The sequence below is a fragment of the Stigmatopora argus genome, chromosome 7 (genome assembly GCF_051989625.1).
Source record: "Stigmatopora argus isolate UIUO_Sarg chromosome 7, RoL_Sarg_1.0, whole genome shotgun sequence".
In the NCBI taxonomy this organism is placed as follows: Eukaryota; Metazoa; Chordata; class Actinopteri; order Syngnathiformes; family Syngnathidae; genus Stigmatopora; species Stigmatopora argus.
Window position 1 is genome coordinate 12,256,285 of NC_135393.1, and position 20,921 is coordinate 12,277,205.

The 20,921-nt window shown below is 37.7% G+C and overlaps 2 protein-coding genes across 6 annotated transcripts in view; one reads left to right on the plus strand and one right to left on the minus strand.

Annotated features, from left to right (window-relative positions):
- Positions 1–20,921, minus strand: part of ctnna2 (catenin (cadherin-associated protein), alpha 2) — a 133,015-nt gene that overhangs the window by 50,512 nt on the left and 61,582 nt on the right. For all 5 annotated transcript variants that reach the window (XM_077605054.1, XM_077605052.1, XM_077605051.1 and 2 more), the window contains one exon: positions 3,358–3,438. In XM_077605054.1, coding sequence (XP_077461180.1) covers positions 3,358–3,438 — 81 coding nt within the window. The remainder of the gene's footprint in view (positions 1–3,357; positions 3,439–20,921) is intronic.
- Positions 12,571–16,632, plus strand: lrrtm1 (leucine rich repeat transmembrane neuronal 1). The gene has a single exon (XM_077605951.1). It carries the CDS (start codon positions 13,651–13,653, stop codon positions 15,226–15,228), a length of 1,578 nt encoding a protein of 525 aa, XP_077462077.1. The 5' UTR covers positions 12,571–13,650; the 3' UTR covers positions 15,229–16,632.

Consider the following 20,921-nt stretch of genomic DNA (forward strand, 5'->3'; position numbering starts at 1 on the left):
ATATTAGGACAATTAATAGCCATGTCCAAGAGTGGGGGGCGCAAACCTTTTCTTTTTTTGGTGGTATGGAATGTAATTCAGAAACACAGTTTAATATCGTGATCATTTTAGGTCTATGACATGAAACTGTGGGAACAATTTCGGTTGAAACATTTGGTATGGCCTCACCCTTTAGGGGAGTACTCAAGGGCAATATTTATAGTCAAAAACTATGAAAGGAAAAATGACATATACATTTCAAGAAATTAATGTGCTAGATAGACTGGTGCAAAAATAGTTTGTCGACGTGTAAGAGGCCATCTTCAAAGGTGAACAAATCATGATGAGACCAGATTGAGCAGCTGCAGTTATAAAATTTGAAAGCATCTTTTAAATGATTTTTTACAATAAAATTACTTTTCCATTAATGATTGTGTTAGTTCATATAATTGTATTTATGCGAACAACATTTACTGTTCACCTACTTTTGGTGAAAAAAAAAGCTGAACATGTTGTATCTTCTTCAAATGTCTCCTAAAACATTCATCGATGAAAACCCAGTATGTGGTCTTGTAAAACTCACTTCCAACATCAATAATTTCTAATGACGAAAGACAAATGTTTGTTTTTCCTCTAAATCTTGAAATTGTGGCAGCTGTTCTGCCTTACCACCATAACCCATAACAATTAGGAACAGATGTACCAATCAACAAACTAATGGCAAAAATGGAAATGATTTCAATATCACATTGAAGAACCAAGAAAAAGGAAGCCAAACAACAAGTGAGGCTGTTGTGGCTTTGGGAGTCCGAGAATCATCAGTCAAAGTAAGATGACTTAACAGATGCATTTGTTACACACTGAATGATAAGAAGTAAAATGCATGGCTCATTTCAAACAACTTGTTCACTTTGTTATTAAAAGCATACCAATTCAAGGGGCAAAACATTTTGAAAGCCAAGTCTATTCCATTCACCCTTCTATACTATCTATATTTGTGACTGCAGACATATTTCACTCATGTCACCCTGCTGGAAGGAACCTGGCCTGTTTTGCACTTATTTATGATTACAGTTGCACTCTGGAAAGCAAACTGAAAGTTTAGGATTAAAAAGTAACTTATATTAGTATATATATATATATATATAGATATATTTTGCTACACAGCCAAAATCAGTGAGGGCTAGCTCATCAACTCTTGACTGCAAATCTCTCTCATGGCTTGACAGCTTAAAATATTTCAGCACATCAAATTTCAGTATTTGGGTGTAGTAACATAATACTACTTCCATTGTGTGAACTTCAAGTGTTTGCTGTAAATGCAATCCCCTCACACTTTAGTGCATATGAACATATCATTTTGGGATGCAAATAAAATTTCAGTAATTGCAAATTATACTGATTGTGCTACCATTGTGTTGATTTTTTTCAAATTCATGGGAACATCTGAGTGCACTGCAACTTGCAAAGTCACTCTTACCAGTCAGTATCAAGCAGTGTTTTGTGCCCAGGAGACAAAATCAGTAACAGAACGTTGCAATCAAACCGTGTTTGCTGCATCAATTGTCTTTTTAACTACATCCAATAAGAGACAGCTTGAACAAGTTGCCAGCAATTTGAATGGCACACATATACAAAAAACATTCATGCACAGAGCCACAACTATGGACAATTTGGAGTGTTCAATCAGCCAAGCATGCATGGCCCGACCTGGACGCAACACTCAATCTTTAAGTAGCTGCGCTCGTGTCCTTGAATTGAAGTATTTCTTGAGATTTGCTGAATATTTTAATGACATTTTATAGATATATATAAAAAAATAGCCTGTACATTTGAAGATGTTTCAAAAAGGTGTTTTTTTTGGTTGTTTTAGTTGTCAACTGTCCAAATTTTAGGTTAAGATTGTGTGAGACTTTTAGGAATTTAAAGTGTTTTATTTCCGTAAAAGAATAGCATAACATTCAAGAGTTTCAATAAGTAGACTTTTTAGCATGTTCAGTTAAAAGTATGCTGAAAAGAATACTTAAGAAAATGTTATTCTTTGTTTTACATGACAAGTAGTATACGGTGTTATTTATTTGTTGTATATGTTTTATACGAAAACGTATGCTGTAATTTAAGATATCATATATTAGAAAGTGAGCCTATCCAAGTTGACACTCAGCAAGGCACATCGTGTTGACCAGCACTACACAAGTCCGCCATGTTTAAAATGTATTATGCTCTAATTCAATTGGAGGACAAGTGGGAGTACAAGGTTGACATGTGTGTGTGCAGTGGGTGACAAAACATTTAGTATCCTTTTGTATTCATCACAGAACACTGGATAAAACAATGCCGCACATTGCTGGTGGTGTCATAAGGCGTGCTTGCTCTAAGGTACTTTCATTTTCTAAGCAGAGACTGTCATTTGTGCTTGTCGACCCATTAATTGATTCGGCCTTTTAACAAAAACGACAGATACATTTTAAATGACCACAGAGCAGCTGTGCTCCTCCCCAATGGAAAGCTCTGTAATTCGATGAGGCAATATGACACCTGATGTGGTGTATTACACTATCAAAGCTCTTTGTAATGCCTATATGCATGCTTTGCACCCATTCTGTCAAGCCAACTCAGGAGTCAATAGAACATCCCCTTAAAATGAGTACCACCTGCCAGCTCGTCAGATAGCAAATGCCCCCCTGGGAGGAAGGGAGTTATAGTTCCCCATCTGGAATAATTCCCTGGTCTTCAAAAGTTGCAGAGGACAAGGTCGCAATTCATCCGTGCAAGTCGAGAGAATGTAGCCAGGCACAAAAAGTTTGGTTGAGGAGCAAATTGTAAATGTGAGTGAAAGGGTGAAAAAAATGTTCAGTTGACATATGGAATGACCTTTTCTCAAAGAAGCATTTTTGAATCAAATTTCTCAAATGAAAAAGTGTGAAGCGAGTTTTTCCTCTTTTGAGCTGTTCACAATAAGACTGACTCATGCTGACATTCTTTTCTTGTGTCATTTTTACCATTGTCTTCACTTTCATGATTCATAATAATGTTTTTTAGTGGTTTAATTAATCAAAAGTAAGATATTTTAACATGATAACCCATTTTCTTTGCAATCTCAGGTATTAATGTATTTTACTAGAAGAAACCATAATGCACCATATATCATAATAGATTAAAGACAACTATTTGTTTAATTTTATATAAAAAAAAAATGTTCCAATTTAAAAAATGCATTACTAATAGGTACAAGAAAATGCTACACAATTGGTGTCAGCAATAATGCACTTCTCAAAGTTTGTAGTGAATGATTATGTTTTCGTTGTGCTTGCAAGCTTAAGCAAAAGAAAACAATATAAAGCAATGTATAAATTAAAAAAAAGGAAAAATACCAACCTGCCTACGTAGGTCTCTGGTCTTCTTGGTCATTTTGTCAATAGCTGAGTTAAGTGGATCCCCTTTCTCTTTTCTGCCAGTCTGTGAAAAGGAAAAGGGAAAACATGGGGATCATGTCACAAAACAATGAAAAATACCATTAAAGTCCTTTTAGTGTTTTAACCATTTCAACAAGTCAGATGTTGAGTATTCAGTGCTGTCAGATTTCAAAACACACTTCATCAAGAAAACATTTACTGACTGTTAGAGCTCCATAACACATGATTTCATGTTCAATGTTACCTAGCAACTGCACCTATCTGTCAAAAATCAATTTGGCTGTTGCCAGATCCCCTAAACTCGTGGTTTAACCATGTGCATAATACTCACTGCCATTTTGTTAAATAAAAATGCACAACAATGAATTCATATCTCTAAATCTTCCATTAAGCAAGTGTGAGAAATGGATGACTATCAGGAAACAAGGCAATCTGTCAATATAAAAGTGGCAAATCATAAGTAAGTACTACAGGCACCACCACAACTCTTGTGAGGATCAGTGGAACAGAAAATAAATGAATTAATGTTATATAAGATGATTCCAGTTGAAATCAGTCTTAGTCTTAATGTCTGAATAAACACAATATAAACCATCACAACAAAAGAACAGCAAAATCTTGTGTGGCATATACTCTGACTCTGGAATATATATTTTGCTAATTTAATCAGGTTTATTAGAACAATTGCTCTGAAATTAGGAATGTAAATTATTGTATTTAATTTTTTAATTTATTTTCCGCAAATACTCTGCCGCATATGGCCAATTTAGAGTGCATACCACGCATGCTTTGGGGATGTGGGAGGAAACCGGAGTACCCAGAGAAAACCCATTAGGCCCAGGAGAACATGCAAAGGCCACACAGGAAGAAGCTGATAAACCATTAGGGTTCAGAAACACTCACTTGCATGTCGCCTGCTTTTTAAACGATCAACAACAAAAAAAAAACAATACAGTGTGATCTTCTGACAAAGCAATACCAGCATACAGAAATAGTTAGTTGTGGTGTTGCTTAGCAACAATTCTGCAGTTTTGTCCCAGATAGCATAGAGGCAAGCACAAGCTCATCAGATCTAACAGGGACGCGTTACCTCTTAGCTTTGTCCGATAATGAAATAGCTTCAGATGCATCAAGAACAAGTGCAGCAAAGAAATAATAATTTGGCTTCTAAATCATACAAGGAAAAATCATCTCATTTCATTCTAACCCATTCAAGTGTTACTGACAAAACCATCGGATGCTATCTTAGATTCTCTGCATCTGGATGTATTATATTACTGCTTGGGAAAATTGATACAAATTGGAAAGGAAATTAATTGCATATTCAGTGGCTAGTCTCTATGTGATTTATACTCATACAAGCAGCCTTTTGAATACATAGTTTACCTCTTCTATTCCAAAGAAGTGGACATGACAAACTTAGTCATTGTGCTGCCGTCTAAAAAAAGACCGTATCCTCTAGGCACCAATGGGACGTGGGATTAAAGAAGCTAAGGAACAAAAGGGGGAAATATGTATGTATGTATGTATGTATGTATGTATGTATGTATGTATGTATGTATGTATGTATGTATGTATGTATGTATGTATGTATATATATATATATATATATAGCCGTAAAATAATATTTTAAGTAAAACAGTGATCCATATTTATATGAATTTATTTCATAATGGTCTACACATTCCAGTGCTTACAAATTATTGTAATAAAAAGTGACAATGGCAGAAAGAGCAATAAAAAAAGGGGGACGGGAAGGATGGGTGCGTGTTTTCGTCCGCAATAACATGGCAAATCAAAGAAATGGGCAGTTAAATCAGAGAAAAAAGCAGTAGACAGGTAGGGGAGGACAAGGGGTATTTTGTCTCATTGTCTCCTAAGATCAATGTGTTAAATGATATCAATTCCGGCTCCTTGTCAATTCAATTAGGCAGGAGTGAGAGGTACAATTACCGTCCAATGTGGTTACACTGTCTGTGGAACACTTTAAAAGGAAGCCAAGCTGATAACGAGAGGGTGAGGAAGTGTTTGTGTGAGCCTGGGGTGGCGTTTGATAATAGTGCTAACATGTTGGTCAGGTTACCAGCAGATAATAGGGAGCGAGATGCTCATTAAGATCCGCTGAGCTCCCTCGACTATAGCACCATGGATGGGTCTGTTTTGACTTGTTCTCATTAAGTGGACATTAAAGAGCCACGTTGCTAGTTTGATTACAGGATACTCCAACACAAACAAAGTTGTGTGCTTATTATTGTTGTTGCTTTAAATATACTGAAAAACAGATGAACCAAGAGTGAAAAAAAAAATGTTTGCTAGCAACCCAAATTATTATATCTCGAAAAATAATGACTAAAAAAATGAGGATCGGTACCTTAAATTCTAAAGAGTTTTCATCCAAAACAATGATTAAAAACAACAAACACAATTCATGGTTCACAGTATGAGTCTGTAAACAAACAAACAAAAAATAAACACTTAGTTCGCCAGCAACAATTCTACTCCACCAGAGCCAAGTTGATTCAGTAAATTCTGCAGGGCATGTTGCTTGTACAATGATCCTCCCTCTCACATGATTGCCCAAAGTATCTATAACGGAGCTGCTTGGGCCTGGAATACCCCTGTCACTTAGAGTTAATGCACCCAAGAACGGCACTGCTTGAGGTGGCTCCAGAGTGCCTTCTGGTACTTGCGTATGTCTAATAGTCGATGCCTGTTTGCTTACTCCTTATTTAGATTGCAAGCCTGACATTGGCAAACATTTTATGGATGTAAAGAAGTCTGCAATTTATTTTATACTCAATGTGTGGCTAAAAAGAATAGTTTGGGGAATGGGCAATGTCAGCAATCACAAAAAAACATTGTCTACATTAATGGTCTGGAATGTTTGGGTAGCAAATTCTTTTTAGGGAATGCTTCAGCCATATGCCATATTTTCTGGATTATATCGCGCTCCCGAGTTTAAGCCGCACCGGCCATAAAGAGCATAATAAAGAAGGAAAAGAGAAATATATAAGTCACAATGGAGTATAAGTTGCATTTTGTGGGAAATTTATTTGATAAAATTCAACACCAAAAGCAGACATGTCCTCTTGAAAAGCCAATTTAAAATAAAAACAAAATATAGAAAAACAGGCTGAGTAATCCTACTCTTACATGACGTGCAAACAACAAAATGAGAGAGTGTCTGTTATGTTACCGTAACATTTTAAGAGTTTTTTCCAGATAACAATAGCATAAAGAACACTACGGCCCCAAAAAAATGCTTTTTATAATCCTGAAAATATGGTACTTGTCTGTTAATATTGTTACCCTTTCTTTCACACATTCCGAATGCTTTCCTGTAAATTTTATTGATCTTTAAATTCACTCCATGTATTTTCTGTACATCTTATCCTCACAAGGGTCATGGGGGGAGGTGCTGGAGCCTACCACAGCCAACTATGGGCAGCCGGCGGGGACACCCTTTAGTGGCTGCCTATCATGCATGTTTTTGGGCCATCTGATAGTGCAGTGGTTCTTTCGCCTGAATTCGGTCCAGACAACATGAGATCGATTCCCACTTGGTGGAACTGTGATTGTGAGTGTGAGCGGTTGTCTGTCTCCATGTGTGCCTTACGACTGACTGCCGACCAGTCCACTGCGTGGTCTGCATTCATGTGAAGTTAGGTGGGCTCGACTCCCACACCACGCAATCCAGTCCAGGACAAGTGGTATTGAAAATGAATGAAGTTAATATTTGTCGTACTGGAAAAGATCAGAAATAGTTTTCCTCAATGTTGTGGTATTTTTTTTTCTCCAAGGTAGCCATCAGTTGTCATCCTTCTTATTGTGCCATGATGTGTTTCCTAAGAATACGTTTCAGCTTCAGTGTTCATTAAAAATGGAATGGAATGGTGGCGCTTTCCCTAGTACATTTCACCATCTCTTTTCTATGTATACTTGAAGAACATAATGTCTTTACAGAAGCCAGCACCTGCATAATGATTAGTGTGAAATTGGGGAATGGTATCGATGCTGGTTTGGTAGTTCCCAAAAAACATCTTCCAAAATGCATGGCAAGGGAAGAGTTACTGGGAATAGAGCCAAGCGTTCTAAGTGTGTATATATATATTCAAGAAAATAAGTGTGAATAGAGGAAATGCCTGGTTATCAGTGCTAAAGCAGGAGGAAAAAAAAGTCTCGTCCTGCAGCAGCAGCATGGCCAGCGAGAGCGTCGCTGCCTACCGTCTCCCTGAACTGAATAGCAAGTAGTTTGCGAGGGAGGGTCTGGAGGAAGAAGGCCTGGAGAGATGAGACATGAGGGGTGGAGGGAGAGAGAGGCTGGGAATAGGGTGGAGAGGGTGAGAAAATGAGTGGTGTGATATCTGTGAGAGCAGAACTCTGCTAAAGAGAAAAAGAGTCAATGGGGTGAGAAGAGGGTCTGTGTATCATCGATGTTATACTGCGGAGAATGGGTGGGGGTATTTATCACACACTATCTGGGCTCATGCACGGACGGTGCTTTGGTGGCGGGATGAGTTGCATTTTATTTCAATTTTAAAAGAGTGTCGTTTCATGTTAAATACAAACGACAATAGATAAAGCTAGGATACGGTTATTCCAGGATGTATTTTATTTTTTTGATAGGAGACTTAAACCAATTTCATTATAAATTTCTCTTACTTCTATTGCATCTCAGTGAACAGTGATGCTGAGCAAACATGGGACATGAACTAGAGTTTTTATTTGAGGATAGGCAGGGGCAAAAGCAGGTATTTGTGGTGAAGTGCTGTCTGAAAGAGGTCTCCCACCTTTAATAACTGATCGCTTATTGTTTGTTGACTCATGTTCCCTGTCCTTGAAAAATCCACAAATAATGCTGCTCGCTGGCTTTTGTGACTGTGATCTTAAAATAGCAAAATCAAGATCAAGCACAAGGGAAGAGTCACATTTTGTGTGAATTATTTGTAGTATTCATAAAACAAAGCCAATCTGTGATCTCTGAAACTGCATTGCTGGAATGAACTACCTCAAAATGTGTTGTGGATAAGCAATATAAATTAATCATGAAGACGAAAGCAAAACACCTGTCAAAATCATCAACAGACTCTTTTATACCAGTGGGTAGGTTTGAAGTTGCTCCTCTTTCTTTTTCCTGAGAGAGAGAGAGATGTTTCTTTAAGCTTGGATAATGAGTCAAGCAGCTCATATTGGTGGGTGGTGAACTGAACTGACGTACTAGTAGCTCAAATCAGAGATTAAGGAAATGTATCCCTAAGTAAGGCAACTACCAGTGTAGAATAGTATGGTCAAGTAGAAACATCAGCATCACTGAAGCCACCACAGAGCCAATGTGGAAAAATTCTACCTTGGTTCATTCGTGAGTTCCCTTACTGTAATGATGCAGGGACATATTGGGCAAAGCGAAGCTGCTACCATAACCACTGTCATTATTATATTGCACACTATCCTTTCATGTAGCCTTTTTAGTCCACCCACAAAAAAGCATATTTGCCATAAAGCCATAGAGTACCTAATGGCACACAGATAATACTAAAATGACCACCTTTTAAGGCGGCATCAAGGGAGTGACGTATTTTTGGGACTTTTCACTTGAGTCGCACCAGCCAAATAATACATAAAAGAGGAACAATATATTCATGTTGCATTGTAGTATAAGTCGCAACTTTGGGAGTGTTTTATTTGATTTAATCAGAAACCAATAAAAACATTATGTTAAAATAACAATAGTAAAACGGAAAAGAGCAGGCTTAATAGGCATCTGTTAACATAAATAATTTATACCCCCCCCCCCCCCAAAAAAAAACTGTTTAGTTAGTTACTTAGTTGTTTAGTTACTTCTTTAATTAGTTTGTTCGTAAGAGACACTGGTACTAATTGAAGCAGTGCATTTTTAATTATTCGTAGATGATGAAATGATTGGGAAATCCATATCTCAATTAGTTTTGCGAGGCAGGGTTGAGTATGGTTAACAATATGTCTTTCAAAATGTTCCTCATATTGTACCGAGTCATTTTATCTTAACAACCAAAATCATGACTACAACATTGTTGCGTCTTATGCAGCTGAAATGGATTATTTAGGAATCGGAGGGGCCTGGTGCCTTCTGGCAATATGTCAAATGGTGAAACACTGAGCAAAACAGAAGACAGACACTCAATGGCAAAAGGACAGCTTAGAGATTGTGTATTTTCTTGTCTTGTCAGAGGATTTACCTTTTATTGTCTGTTGACAGAGACAGCAGACTGTTTTTTAATCAAGGATGCCGTTTTGAATCCGAGCTCATGATGCGATGACAATATTTTTCTTTCCTATTCATGGTGCATGAAAAAAAATCCATGGTATGTACTAACCCTAACCCCTGATCTAGCTTTCTGAACTTATTTGTAAACATGTTCCAAAAAAATGGAAAACAAAATTGCTACATTATAAACCTAACTTAATAACGTAATAAATAGATCATTTTCACAGAAATATATCCTCGAAAGTTTGGCGGGGGTTGTTGTAGCCTAACCCAACAGACTTCGGGGGAAAGGCAGACTACAGCCTAGATTGGTCGCCAGTTACCCGTAGGGCACACAGAGAGACAAACAACCATCCGCACTCACAATCTTACCACTACCAGCGGGAAACTCTACTCCACGAGGCAGCTTTAATTTATGTCAGTTATCAGCCTTCCCTAACTACTTATAATCGGTCCCGAAAAATCCCTATTTTTAGTTTAACAAAACATATATGACCCGAAGAGCATAACTGCTCTGTGTTGTAATATGTCTAAACCACTGTGTCTTTTCTTTCAAAGGATCACCCTAGTTTGGATCGAGCCCAAAGCAGTTGTTCCTGCCTTAAAATGTCAGTGCGATTCACTATTCATAAATACATATGAGTAAGAGATTATTTAGCAGGGTGAACTCTCAGTGAACTTCATGCTGAAAATTAGACTGTACTTTTTCAGCGATACAATTCATATAAATAACACTGAATAGCAGGACTTAATAATATTCTTTCATCGAGTTGTCATTATTAGGGTTTCACAGTTACAAGATAGTGGATTGCTGGATTCCCTGTTGTAGAAAACAGAGTTCATGTAGAGTTAAACTTTCAATCACAATACAAGACATAAAGGCATCACTGTACAACAGGAAGCTTGCATGTCAAGATATTCTTCTTATGAGACTAGCTATATATGTATACTGCACAAATTCTAGATAGTTTTTCACAATCTGGAGACCTCATAATTAAGCACATCCTCCATATATTTTCGAAGTGAGATACTTTAAAACCTTAAGTTGGATAGCCCACCCACGGATCTGACGAAGACACGTTCTACAGAAAATAACTGGGTGGCTCTATTGCAAACCCATCCTATGTTACAATCAGAAGGCTGCTGTCTATGCACTTTTTTAATAAGAATATTTGTGCTGGTAATAAAAATCAATCTCTATTGTGATTCGTAGATGAATAAACACATCTCAGCCCTCTGTCAACTGAGAGTATCCTCAATCTGCTGAAGGTTGTGGTACCTTGTGTGTACAGTACCACCTATTCCAACATTACTGACAGCCACACTTGTATTAATATCTACACCATGATTTTTTCATAGCAACACGTCAACATTATCTCTGAAATGGATGGGCCAATTAGTCATCATCCACATTGTTTTGTTGGGCTCACACAGTTAAACTGATTCAATAAGTGATTTCAATAATAAGCTTGCAATCATAGATGCAGATTTTTTTTTCTTTTGGTGACGGTGAGTAGTGTTTGTTTACGTGATCATTCAAAGGCTTTCAGCCTGACAATAGATCGCCAACCAAACCACTGTACTATTTTTATTGTACGCATAAATAAAATACAAAAAAAGGTTGCAGGGGTAGTGTTCGGCTATCAAATACAGTGTCTATTTTATATATAACAAATTTATAAGAATTCAAAATGCTAATAAGTATAAACACTGACTATGCAAAACTTGCTTTGACATTATAAAGACATTTTACCATTGAAGCTTTACATAACCTGAATATTTCATATGTAAGGGTACCACTTGCATAGCTGCAAACATTTAGACTAGGTATTTCAGAAATGGTAGTGATGAAGTTCGATATAGTCGTAGTATATCATGAATGGAGGAATAGTCAAATAAGATGTTAAGTCATTATATATTTGAAATTGAAACCCCTTTACCATGATTCTGATTCCTGAATGAGCCAATAGAGTGTTAAGACATCTACTGTATCAGTAAAATGAGCTTTGTGGCCACAAAAGGTCAAGTTGAAAAGACACACTAATGATACAGGAAGTGGAGCTCTTTGCACTGTAAGATATCCTAATTAAAATGACAAGACAACGACTGTGTCCATAGAAATGTACTGTGTAAGTGATGTGCCGAGAACAAGAATCTGGCTTTTGATAACAATTTATATATGTAGGCAGAGGATAATCTGCACTACATTGGCATTCATAGAAAATACAAATGAATACCATTTTCGAAACAGACAATCCCTCTGGTTCAGTTCATAGTTCTCTAAGGTAATATATATATATTGCTTTACTTTGGCCAGAAGATTCATAAATTTGTATTTGTTCTAAATATGCTGCATAGAAATTTCATATTATTTCATTGGCTTGCAGATCACTTCTATATAAAAGTAATATTCAATAAAATATGCTAACAATTAAATGCCCATTTTTCCAGTTTCATTCATAGTCACCTGATCCATCAATTTAAACATGGAGATTTTTAGTTACTGAAGACCCATACAAGAACAAAATAAAAACCGATAAAAAAATTCCCTTTCTCTGGATCAATGTTACTTCACAACTATAAACTCATCAAGTGTTTGCCTCACAGTGAGGTCAAAAAAGGCAGACATTATTTGGCAATAGTTTCATTTAAGTGCTTGGTTTAAATCCAGTTTTTTTGCAATATGTAAATGTCTTGGCACAGAGGAAATAAAAAAAAATGCAGCAAAAGAAATACAAGAGGAAGTATGAAGAGAAAGGAGGAGGTGGAGGAGGAGGTGGAGGAGGAGGAAGAGGAGGGGAACCGCATGCCCAAGTGAGTGAGCAATCAAAGCAGAGAAAGAGAGAGAGGAAGAGGAGAGCAAGAGAAAGAGAGAGAGAGAGAGAGAGAGAGAGAGAGAGAGAGAGAGAGCACTCTGAATTGTGAGTGGCTTACGACACTCAGTGAACAGTCTGTGTTTCTGCATGCACTATCGGTGTACTGGTCCGCTGCGAGGGATTGCGCGCTCCTTTGCCTTCCATATTTACCGCCCGTGCTTGCCTAACAACACTAACCTTCAGCACCCTCTACCAGACGGCTGAGAGAAATCAACCGGAGAACGAGGGAAACCTGCAAGCCGCAGGGGATGCAAGTGGCTGATATTACTTTTTCTTTTTTTTCCTCACAGATGAGCAAATAACATGGATTATTGTCACATAGGACATCAGTGAACTGGGTTCATCTCCTTATTTATTTATTTTTTTCTCTCGCCAACCTCTATCATTGAAAGCATGATTAACCGCTTGGATGGATTTAAACCTTCCAAGTTAATGACTGCTGCTTGCGATGGGCGATCAAATATACTCCCTCAGACCCGCTGAAACTTAAGCAAGTAAGAGAGAAAGAAAATATATTTTTTTAGATGTACTCTTATCCTCATCATCGTTGCAGCAAAGGACTGCGGAGGAGCGGAGTGACCGAGCTCATGTATGCAGACTGAGGAACTTGCGCTTTCTACCATCTCTTCACTTCAATTCCTCTCTTTCTGTCTCTTTCACTTGAGGAGAACTAAGACATTGTAAGCCTGCCAAGGATCTGGTGTCCACTGAAAGGAGAGAGGCGAGGGGGTGATGGTGAATTTGTACCACAGTGGGGTCCTTTTAGATCCGCACATAATTAGTGTCGTGGTACAAAGCAAGACGCTGAATGGAGATTGTCAGCTTTTGGATCGGGGTGAGTAGGATTTTTTTCAGATAAAAATTCATCCACGAGGACATTTTTTTTATCCTGCCTCTCCCTCCACCGATTGATCCGAGTCATTAGCCAAGAGACTTTTTTTGTGAGTATTTTGGACAAGGATTTCCTTATCTGACCTAATGAGAACAAAACTGGTTTTGTTTTGATATAAAATACAACCTAAGGAAACAGAACAAACAACGTTGAAAGCATATAATGTGCTGCATATGATGTGATAGGTGGACAAACCATATCCAGAGTGAATGGACATTTGCTTGGTAAAATCCCTGGATATTCATGCTGATGGATTTCCTTTTAATTGGACTGTATTTAAAGTGGCCAGTGAAGAAGCCCCCCGGGTTATTACTGTGTTCAGTGGCAATTTTTTTAAGACTGTTTCCCATGGTGGAGGGCATTTGTCCAAAACTGTGCCGCTGCGACAGCAAGCTGCTGTACTGCGAAGGTTTGAACCTCACAGACATTCCCCAGAATTTGAGCAGCGCCTTGGGCTTGTCCATGAGAGAGAACAACTTGACTGAACTACGTGAGGGTCAATTGGCCGGGTTGTCACAGCTCACCTGGCTCTACCTTGATCACAACAGCATTGATATTGTGGAGGAAGCTGCCTTTGACAAGCTAAGGCGGGTAAAAGAATTGGACCTGAGCAGCAACCGAATTGAGACTCTGCCAAATGGCACCTTTAGGCCCCTCCCAAACTTACGCATCCTGGATGTCTCGTACAACAGGCTGCAGGCCCTTGAGCCTGACTTGTTTCATGGCCTTCGAAAGCTCACTAATCTGCATTTGCGCTACAATGCTCTCAAATTTGTGCCAGTACGGATTTTTCAAGACTGTCGGAGCATGCAGTTTCTCGACTTGGGATACAACCAGCTGCAAAGTCTGGCACGGAACTCCTTCGCTGGACTCTTCAAGCTGACAGAGTTGCATCTTGAGCACAATGAGCTGGTTAAGGTCAACCTGGCCCATTTCCCTCGACTCATCTCTTTACGCACTCTGTATATGCACAACAATCGAGCAACGATTGTTGTCAATACTCTAGAATGGACATGGCATTTCTTGGATAAGATTGACTTATCAGCCAATGAAATTGAATACATTGAGCCCCATGTTTTTGAGGGTGCACCCAACCTCAAGGTGTTGATGTTAGACTCCAATCGCTTGACTTCTATAGACCAGCGCATCCTGGATTCATGGTCCTCCCTGAACAGCATTACCTTGGGGGGGAATGACTGGGAGTGCAGCCGCAACATTTGTGCCTTGGCCTCTTGGTTGAGTGCCTTTAAAGGACAACGTGACAATTCACTTCTGTGTACAAGCCCAGACACTGCACAAGGTGAGGATGTCTTGGATGCCGTCTATGCTTTTCAGCTGTGCGACGAACCCACGCTGGAAGTTACCTCAGCAGGGCTGTATACCTCTACAAGGGACCTGGTCCAAGGGGGTTCTGTGTTCCTAGGCCCATTTACGCCCAACCCCTATGACGGTGAGGGAAGTGAAGTGGTCACCAGTTCTTTCACTGTCACAGTGGGACACGAGGACCTGGAGAGTACCATGCAGATCCACAAAGTTGTGACTGGCACAATGGCACTAATTTTTTCCTTCCTCATTATTGTTCTCATGTTGTATGTGTCATGGAAATGCTTTCCAGCCGGAATAAGACAGATGAGGCAATGTTTCAGCAGTCAGCGTCGGAAACAGAAGCAGAAGCAAAGCATGCAGCAGATGGCTACAATCTCTACACCGGAATACTATGTTGACTATAAGCCTAACCATATTGAGGGTGCTCTGGTAATCATAAATGAATATGGTTCTTGTACTTGTCAACAGCAACCTTCTCGGGAATGTGAGGTGTGACCTGTGGCTTATAGCACGTTGTCACCAATGATTAAGTATAACTATGAGCAAAGAATAAGTATTCTTTTTGTTACACTGGAAAGGATTACTTGTAAATTATGGCCACATTTTAAACAGCTTCTCACTGTGATCTGTAATGAATTTGATTCATACAGCTGATCATTTTGCTGTGGATTTCATGCCGTTTCTTTACCGATTTGAGCCAAAATGGGCGCTGGACTTTTGGACCTGTTGATGCAATAGCAACACCAGAAGGATTTTATTTGAAGCTGTGCACATTTTCTTTCCCCTGACTAAATGGATATTTTAGCTTTAATGTGTCTTTCTACTACAGGACATGTATTTAAACTGTGGACACACACACACACATACAAGCAACACCCATCAACCAACAAACACAAAAAAAGAAACAAAAAAATGTATTATGGAACCACACAATTTCACAAGGATCTAATGTGTATAAAACATATTTAAGTTGGGATAAAAATGTAAAGATACAACTGTGAAAATAAAAAAAGAAGGAAACTGTGGATATATCTGATAAAGCTATTTCTTTTGTAAACTTAAAAAAAAGTTTAAATAAATTCCTCTTCAGAGAAATTATTTGTATGTGGGACACTTATCGGAAAAGATGGAAGATTACTTTGCTTGTTGTGAAATATCTCTAATCTTTTGACCAAAAACATAACAATAAAACTAGATAAGAGGGGGCGGAGTGATGAGTGCAACTCAAATGTAATTTCCATGAGCTAATTTTCGTTAATTTAATTTTGTTCACGTGTTGTTTTAAGATTTACTTAATTGGTTCAATTGCAGAGTAGTTTGACCTTCTTTTGCTTTAAGATAACTTGACCAGGTGATTATTTTGATCAATTGGCACACATTTTATATCATAACACATGTACCAACAACGTAAAGACATCAAAATGTCAATGTATTAAATCTATGCTACTCATTGCTTTGTCCTTTTGGCTTTCCCTGGTGGATTCACACAAATCAAGCACATGTGACATATTCCATCTAAAGCAGATCTACGTATTAATTTAAAAAGAGTAATCAATCAGCTTCAAGAGAAATTTGAACATACAATATAATGTATTTTAATGTTATGTAAAATGTTTGTTGTACACATCATGTGTATATAAATATATAGATATACATATATTGTATATATATATACATATTTTTTGTGTTATGTACAGATGTTATTTTCCTCTGTCGTTTGACATGAGCTGCTGTATTTTGTAAGAGGAGGTGGGACTGTAAAATGGAGATGGATGATCTCAACTGCAGAAAGAGGGAACAGACTGCTCTCTAGTGTGCATACATTTACAGAGTGTGGATGCCTTTTGCCTGTTGTACACTAAAGTCAGATGCCATTCACACACCAGGATGACGATATAATGACTTTGCAGTGAATTTTGTGGGTGTCTAGGGGGGTGTCACAGCAGAATTTTGTGTTATTTTGATATAAATTAAAATTATGTTTCCAAAGTGTCATTCAGCAGGAATAAAAAAAAGACCAAACAAAACATGTTTTCTGTCAAGACAATCTTTCTGATAAAGGAGAAAGGCCATGGATGAGTTTTGGACTAAACAAGGCCAATGGGAACACACAAATTTGCATTATATCTGTCCATAAATTTTACAGCATTTATTTGAATTTGAGCATTTACTTCACTTGTTACTAACCATAAGACTGGTTATGAAACCAGTGCGTAGAAAAAAATACGGGAGGGGGGATATTATTCGACATTCTTCAAAAATATCTGAAATTAAATTCTATTAAAAGCAAAGACAAATTTTGAGGTGTGGGGTTTGATGGGTAAACACGGATTTGCATCTACAGTGATTTGTCCATACACTGTACAAACAACTAAAGGATAACTAGTCTTTTACGTGGTCAATTCTACACATCACAAATCAGTCAAGTTTTTTTGTCAACACACCATTTCCTGCTAACGTTGAGGGGGTGAACTACTAAACTTTGAAGTCATTTTTCGATGACCATGTTTCAGAGAAGGATAATGGTTATTAGTTGCCATGTGAGATTCATGATCCAATTCATATTTGATTCATTTGAAAACTCAGCTTGATTGTTAATCATTAACTGATATGCATCCAACATGGAAGGTTGCATTTACAATGGGATAGATCCAAATTATTTTAAGTAATTTTGCCCTCACCTGTCCTTTAAGGTCTGTTTGACATGCAGCTGATGAATTTTGAGAGTGTGAGGCTTCATTTGTATAAATATTGTATGGGATCTCGCATTGAGGGCAATGTTGGCATTATCATTGCTTTCAGTTAACTTTTTTTTAATAAGCGATGGGAGCAAAAGGTTATGCAGAACAACTGAATATTTTAAAAGCATGGATTCATAAGGACTGACATTAAACTACTTGAAAATGCTAACCCTTGCTGTTCACATTTACTTTCTCTTTCCCTTCTACCCTCACCTTCACTGTTACTTTTGGACAATACCAACTATAAATATAGGGAGAAAACACAACAATGCATATCACAGACAACATTATATCACTGCTTGTCCAACACTTGGGGTGATAATTCCCTTAGGGAAAATATCCGTTGGCTGACAAGATTAATGTGGCTCAATAAAAATCCATTTAGTAAAATGAACCAAATACTTAGGCTGATAAATAATACTGTAGTATTTTACTTTCTGAAGAATTGTAAAAAAAAAAGATTGATTGCATTTTAAAAAGGATAATACGGTCAGTTGACTTTCAGTGATTTTGCTTGTGACTAGGGTTAGCACAAGGTCAGGCCTGAAATTATTACTAATAGTGGCAATATCTTATTTTTATCATCATGTAATCATCTGCAAATGTTCTCGTAGTAATGTTCATTTCTTAACTCGTTTGCGATGAGCTACTGTCAACCTGTATCAACACTATGACACATGACACATTTTATTTCTTATTGAGCCTTATGTGTTATAAGCCCAGCTGCATGATATACAATAGGTACCCATTCGTAGTGTTACGTGTGCACAACTGAGCACATGTAAATCTAATCAACACAGCAGCCACAGAAATACTGCAATGTAGGTCAAAATTGAAGCAAATGTGAGAAACCATTGTACATGGGCAATGGGATGCAACTACTGTTCTAAAGAATAAAGGTCACAGTAATGCAGACCTGAAATGTGGTGACACAGACCAAAGAAGAAAATTCTTTTGAGTGTGAACATCATGTAAAAGGTTGAAAATTATATTTTCAGGACCCTAAACAACTCAGGCACTCTGTCTAGGCATGTAAACCTGGCTTTGAGTTAGTTTAAACTGAAACACTGGAAGATGAAAAAAACAAAAAAGTGCTCGACATCAGGGGTAGGGAATCATTTTTGTTTACATATGTATGTGTCTGTATGTATATAAATATATATGTATGTGTGTGTATATATATATATATATACATAGACACATACATTTATATACATACATACACATTTTCATGTATTTTCACTTTTAAATCGTGAGTATGGCTCAGTGAATAACCTTAGAAAATATAAATTGTTTATGGCTCTCTGTCAAAAAGGTTCCCGGCCCGAACTACATGGTCTGTCGGCATCTATGTGATGTTTCAAAGTGGTTAGAGAAATAGCCACAATAGCTGCAGCTGGATTGAAAAGAACTTCTAATACGGAAAATGTACTCTTGATCCTGGCCAGGGCTCTAACCAACCTCCAAACACGGACTATTGGAATCATATTTTGACAGCTCGATCTGGCAAACAATTGTGAGCGTTTAACGAGCTGGAAGGGGTAATGGCTTTGTATTGTAGCGTGGGCGCCTATGACAAAATGTCACTCTGCAGACGGACCTTTAAGAAACAAACATCGATGCAAAAACAGAATCCTTGGAAAAAAAAAAAAAAGAATTAACCTAGCTTCTTGTGAGGGCTATTGATTGAGCAACATTCTGCCGTGTCATCGGGGCGAGGTCTGTGCTGCATAATAAACATTTAACACCCCCTCATAACTAGATGCAGGGCTAAATCACGGGTGGCATGTACTGCAGTAGTCTGCAAGGATATGGTGATGACAAATGGCAATGTGTGGGCGGCTTTGCACTGCTTCTTTTCTAACAGGTGGGTTATAATCAGGACCACCACAGTAATGATGAATGACACGGTTAATCTAAAAGTCCAAACATTTCTCTTATTGCATGCAGACTTCCCTGTAAAGTCATATTCCTTCCATTAAGATATTACTACATGAAAAATCAAGGAACCTATTTTGTTTACATACCCCACTAATGAAAGCTGTGAATACATCAAATTATATGAGCACAAAAAAGCCATGCTTTGAGCATATCGGAAATTATATTGTTTTGAATAATAAGTAGCTCTGCATTTACTGGGGTTCTTGTACAACAATCCCTCCCCTCCTATAAAAGGAGTTAACTGTCAGATGACTAACTTTATTAAAAGAGACAAAAGGTCCAGTAAGTGACTTTAATTATAATCATTATGAGGGACAATTTTGCAGGCGGTCTATAGCAAACGCCTCATTTACATCCAGTATGGGTACCTTTGAATATATAATGATGACTGAGGAATCATTATTCTTACCTACATATGGCACAGTAGGTAGACCTGTGGCTGCTACTGTGGGGGGTGAATGTGCTAAGAGAACGAGGGCAAGGTTGGAGGCTGAATATTCATTACACGGAGCCAGATGAAGATAAAGGCACTGTGAATTAATGGTCGTTATTATTGTTCATCATTACGGTCATTATTATACATGAGGTGTTTTGTTTTAAATTTACTAAGGCTACGTCGATTTTTACTAATGCTTTGCCTTGCACTTAAAATTAAACACCAGGGTCAGACAGTGAGATAATACGTGGCAACAGCTGGGTCTACATCTGGGACTCCATGTAACCAGTCTAATAGCACATGTGGGTCAGTCCCTAATATTCAGGGTATTACGGTGGCTGGACTAAAAAGCTTTACCAAGGACTGCATGTAGGATTTTTTTAACTTAATCCATACATCCTAATATAATGTTGATCTGATTTATATTAAGTTTGATTTCATTTATTTATTGTTAAAGTAAACAAACAATTGATGCGCCGGCAAGATTTTTAGGTTTTTCAGTTTTTTTAAGAGATGTTGAATAATGGGGGCTCTTAAACTGTTGAGTACAAAAATAAATAAACGTGTTAATGCCTATAAAAACTACAATTACAAAATTTTGACTGAAAATGCATAATTTGTCCAATTGTGTTGTAATGAAAGGGTGGGAAATACACTTGACGTTAAAGTTACTTACGGAGTTAATTGAATTTATTGTGCAAGGCAGTCAGTTGAAAAATAGCCAAGGAGGCATTTTTAAATATAGGAGATATACAACATTGGCTCATAATGCGAATTGCCTTATAGGCATACAGTATAGATTTAACGGTTTAGCTTAAATGTCCACTTTGGTCACATCAGCCTCTGAGATTGTGGCAGACAGCCTAATGCTTATCATATCTCAACGTTAGAAGAACTCTTTCTTTAGCCATCTGACACAATTGTGAAATCAATGACGCTCATTTCAACAAAACCAAAATGTAATTTGTAGTCAGCTATAACGAATGTGACTGGATATTACCTATTTTCGGGAAAATTCAGTCTTCTAATAGCTCTAAATGGGTAAGTTTCAAACAGACATTCAATATTTT

Bases quoted from the DNA above. Each gene is read 5' to 3' on its own strand.
- lrrtm1 (XM_077605951.1), top strand. From the start codon at position 13,651: ATGCTGATGGATTTCCTTTTAATTGGACTGTATTTAAAGTGGCCAGTG.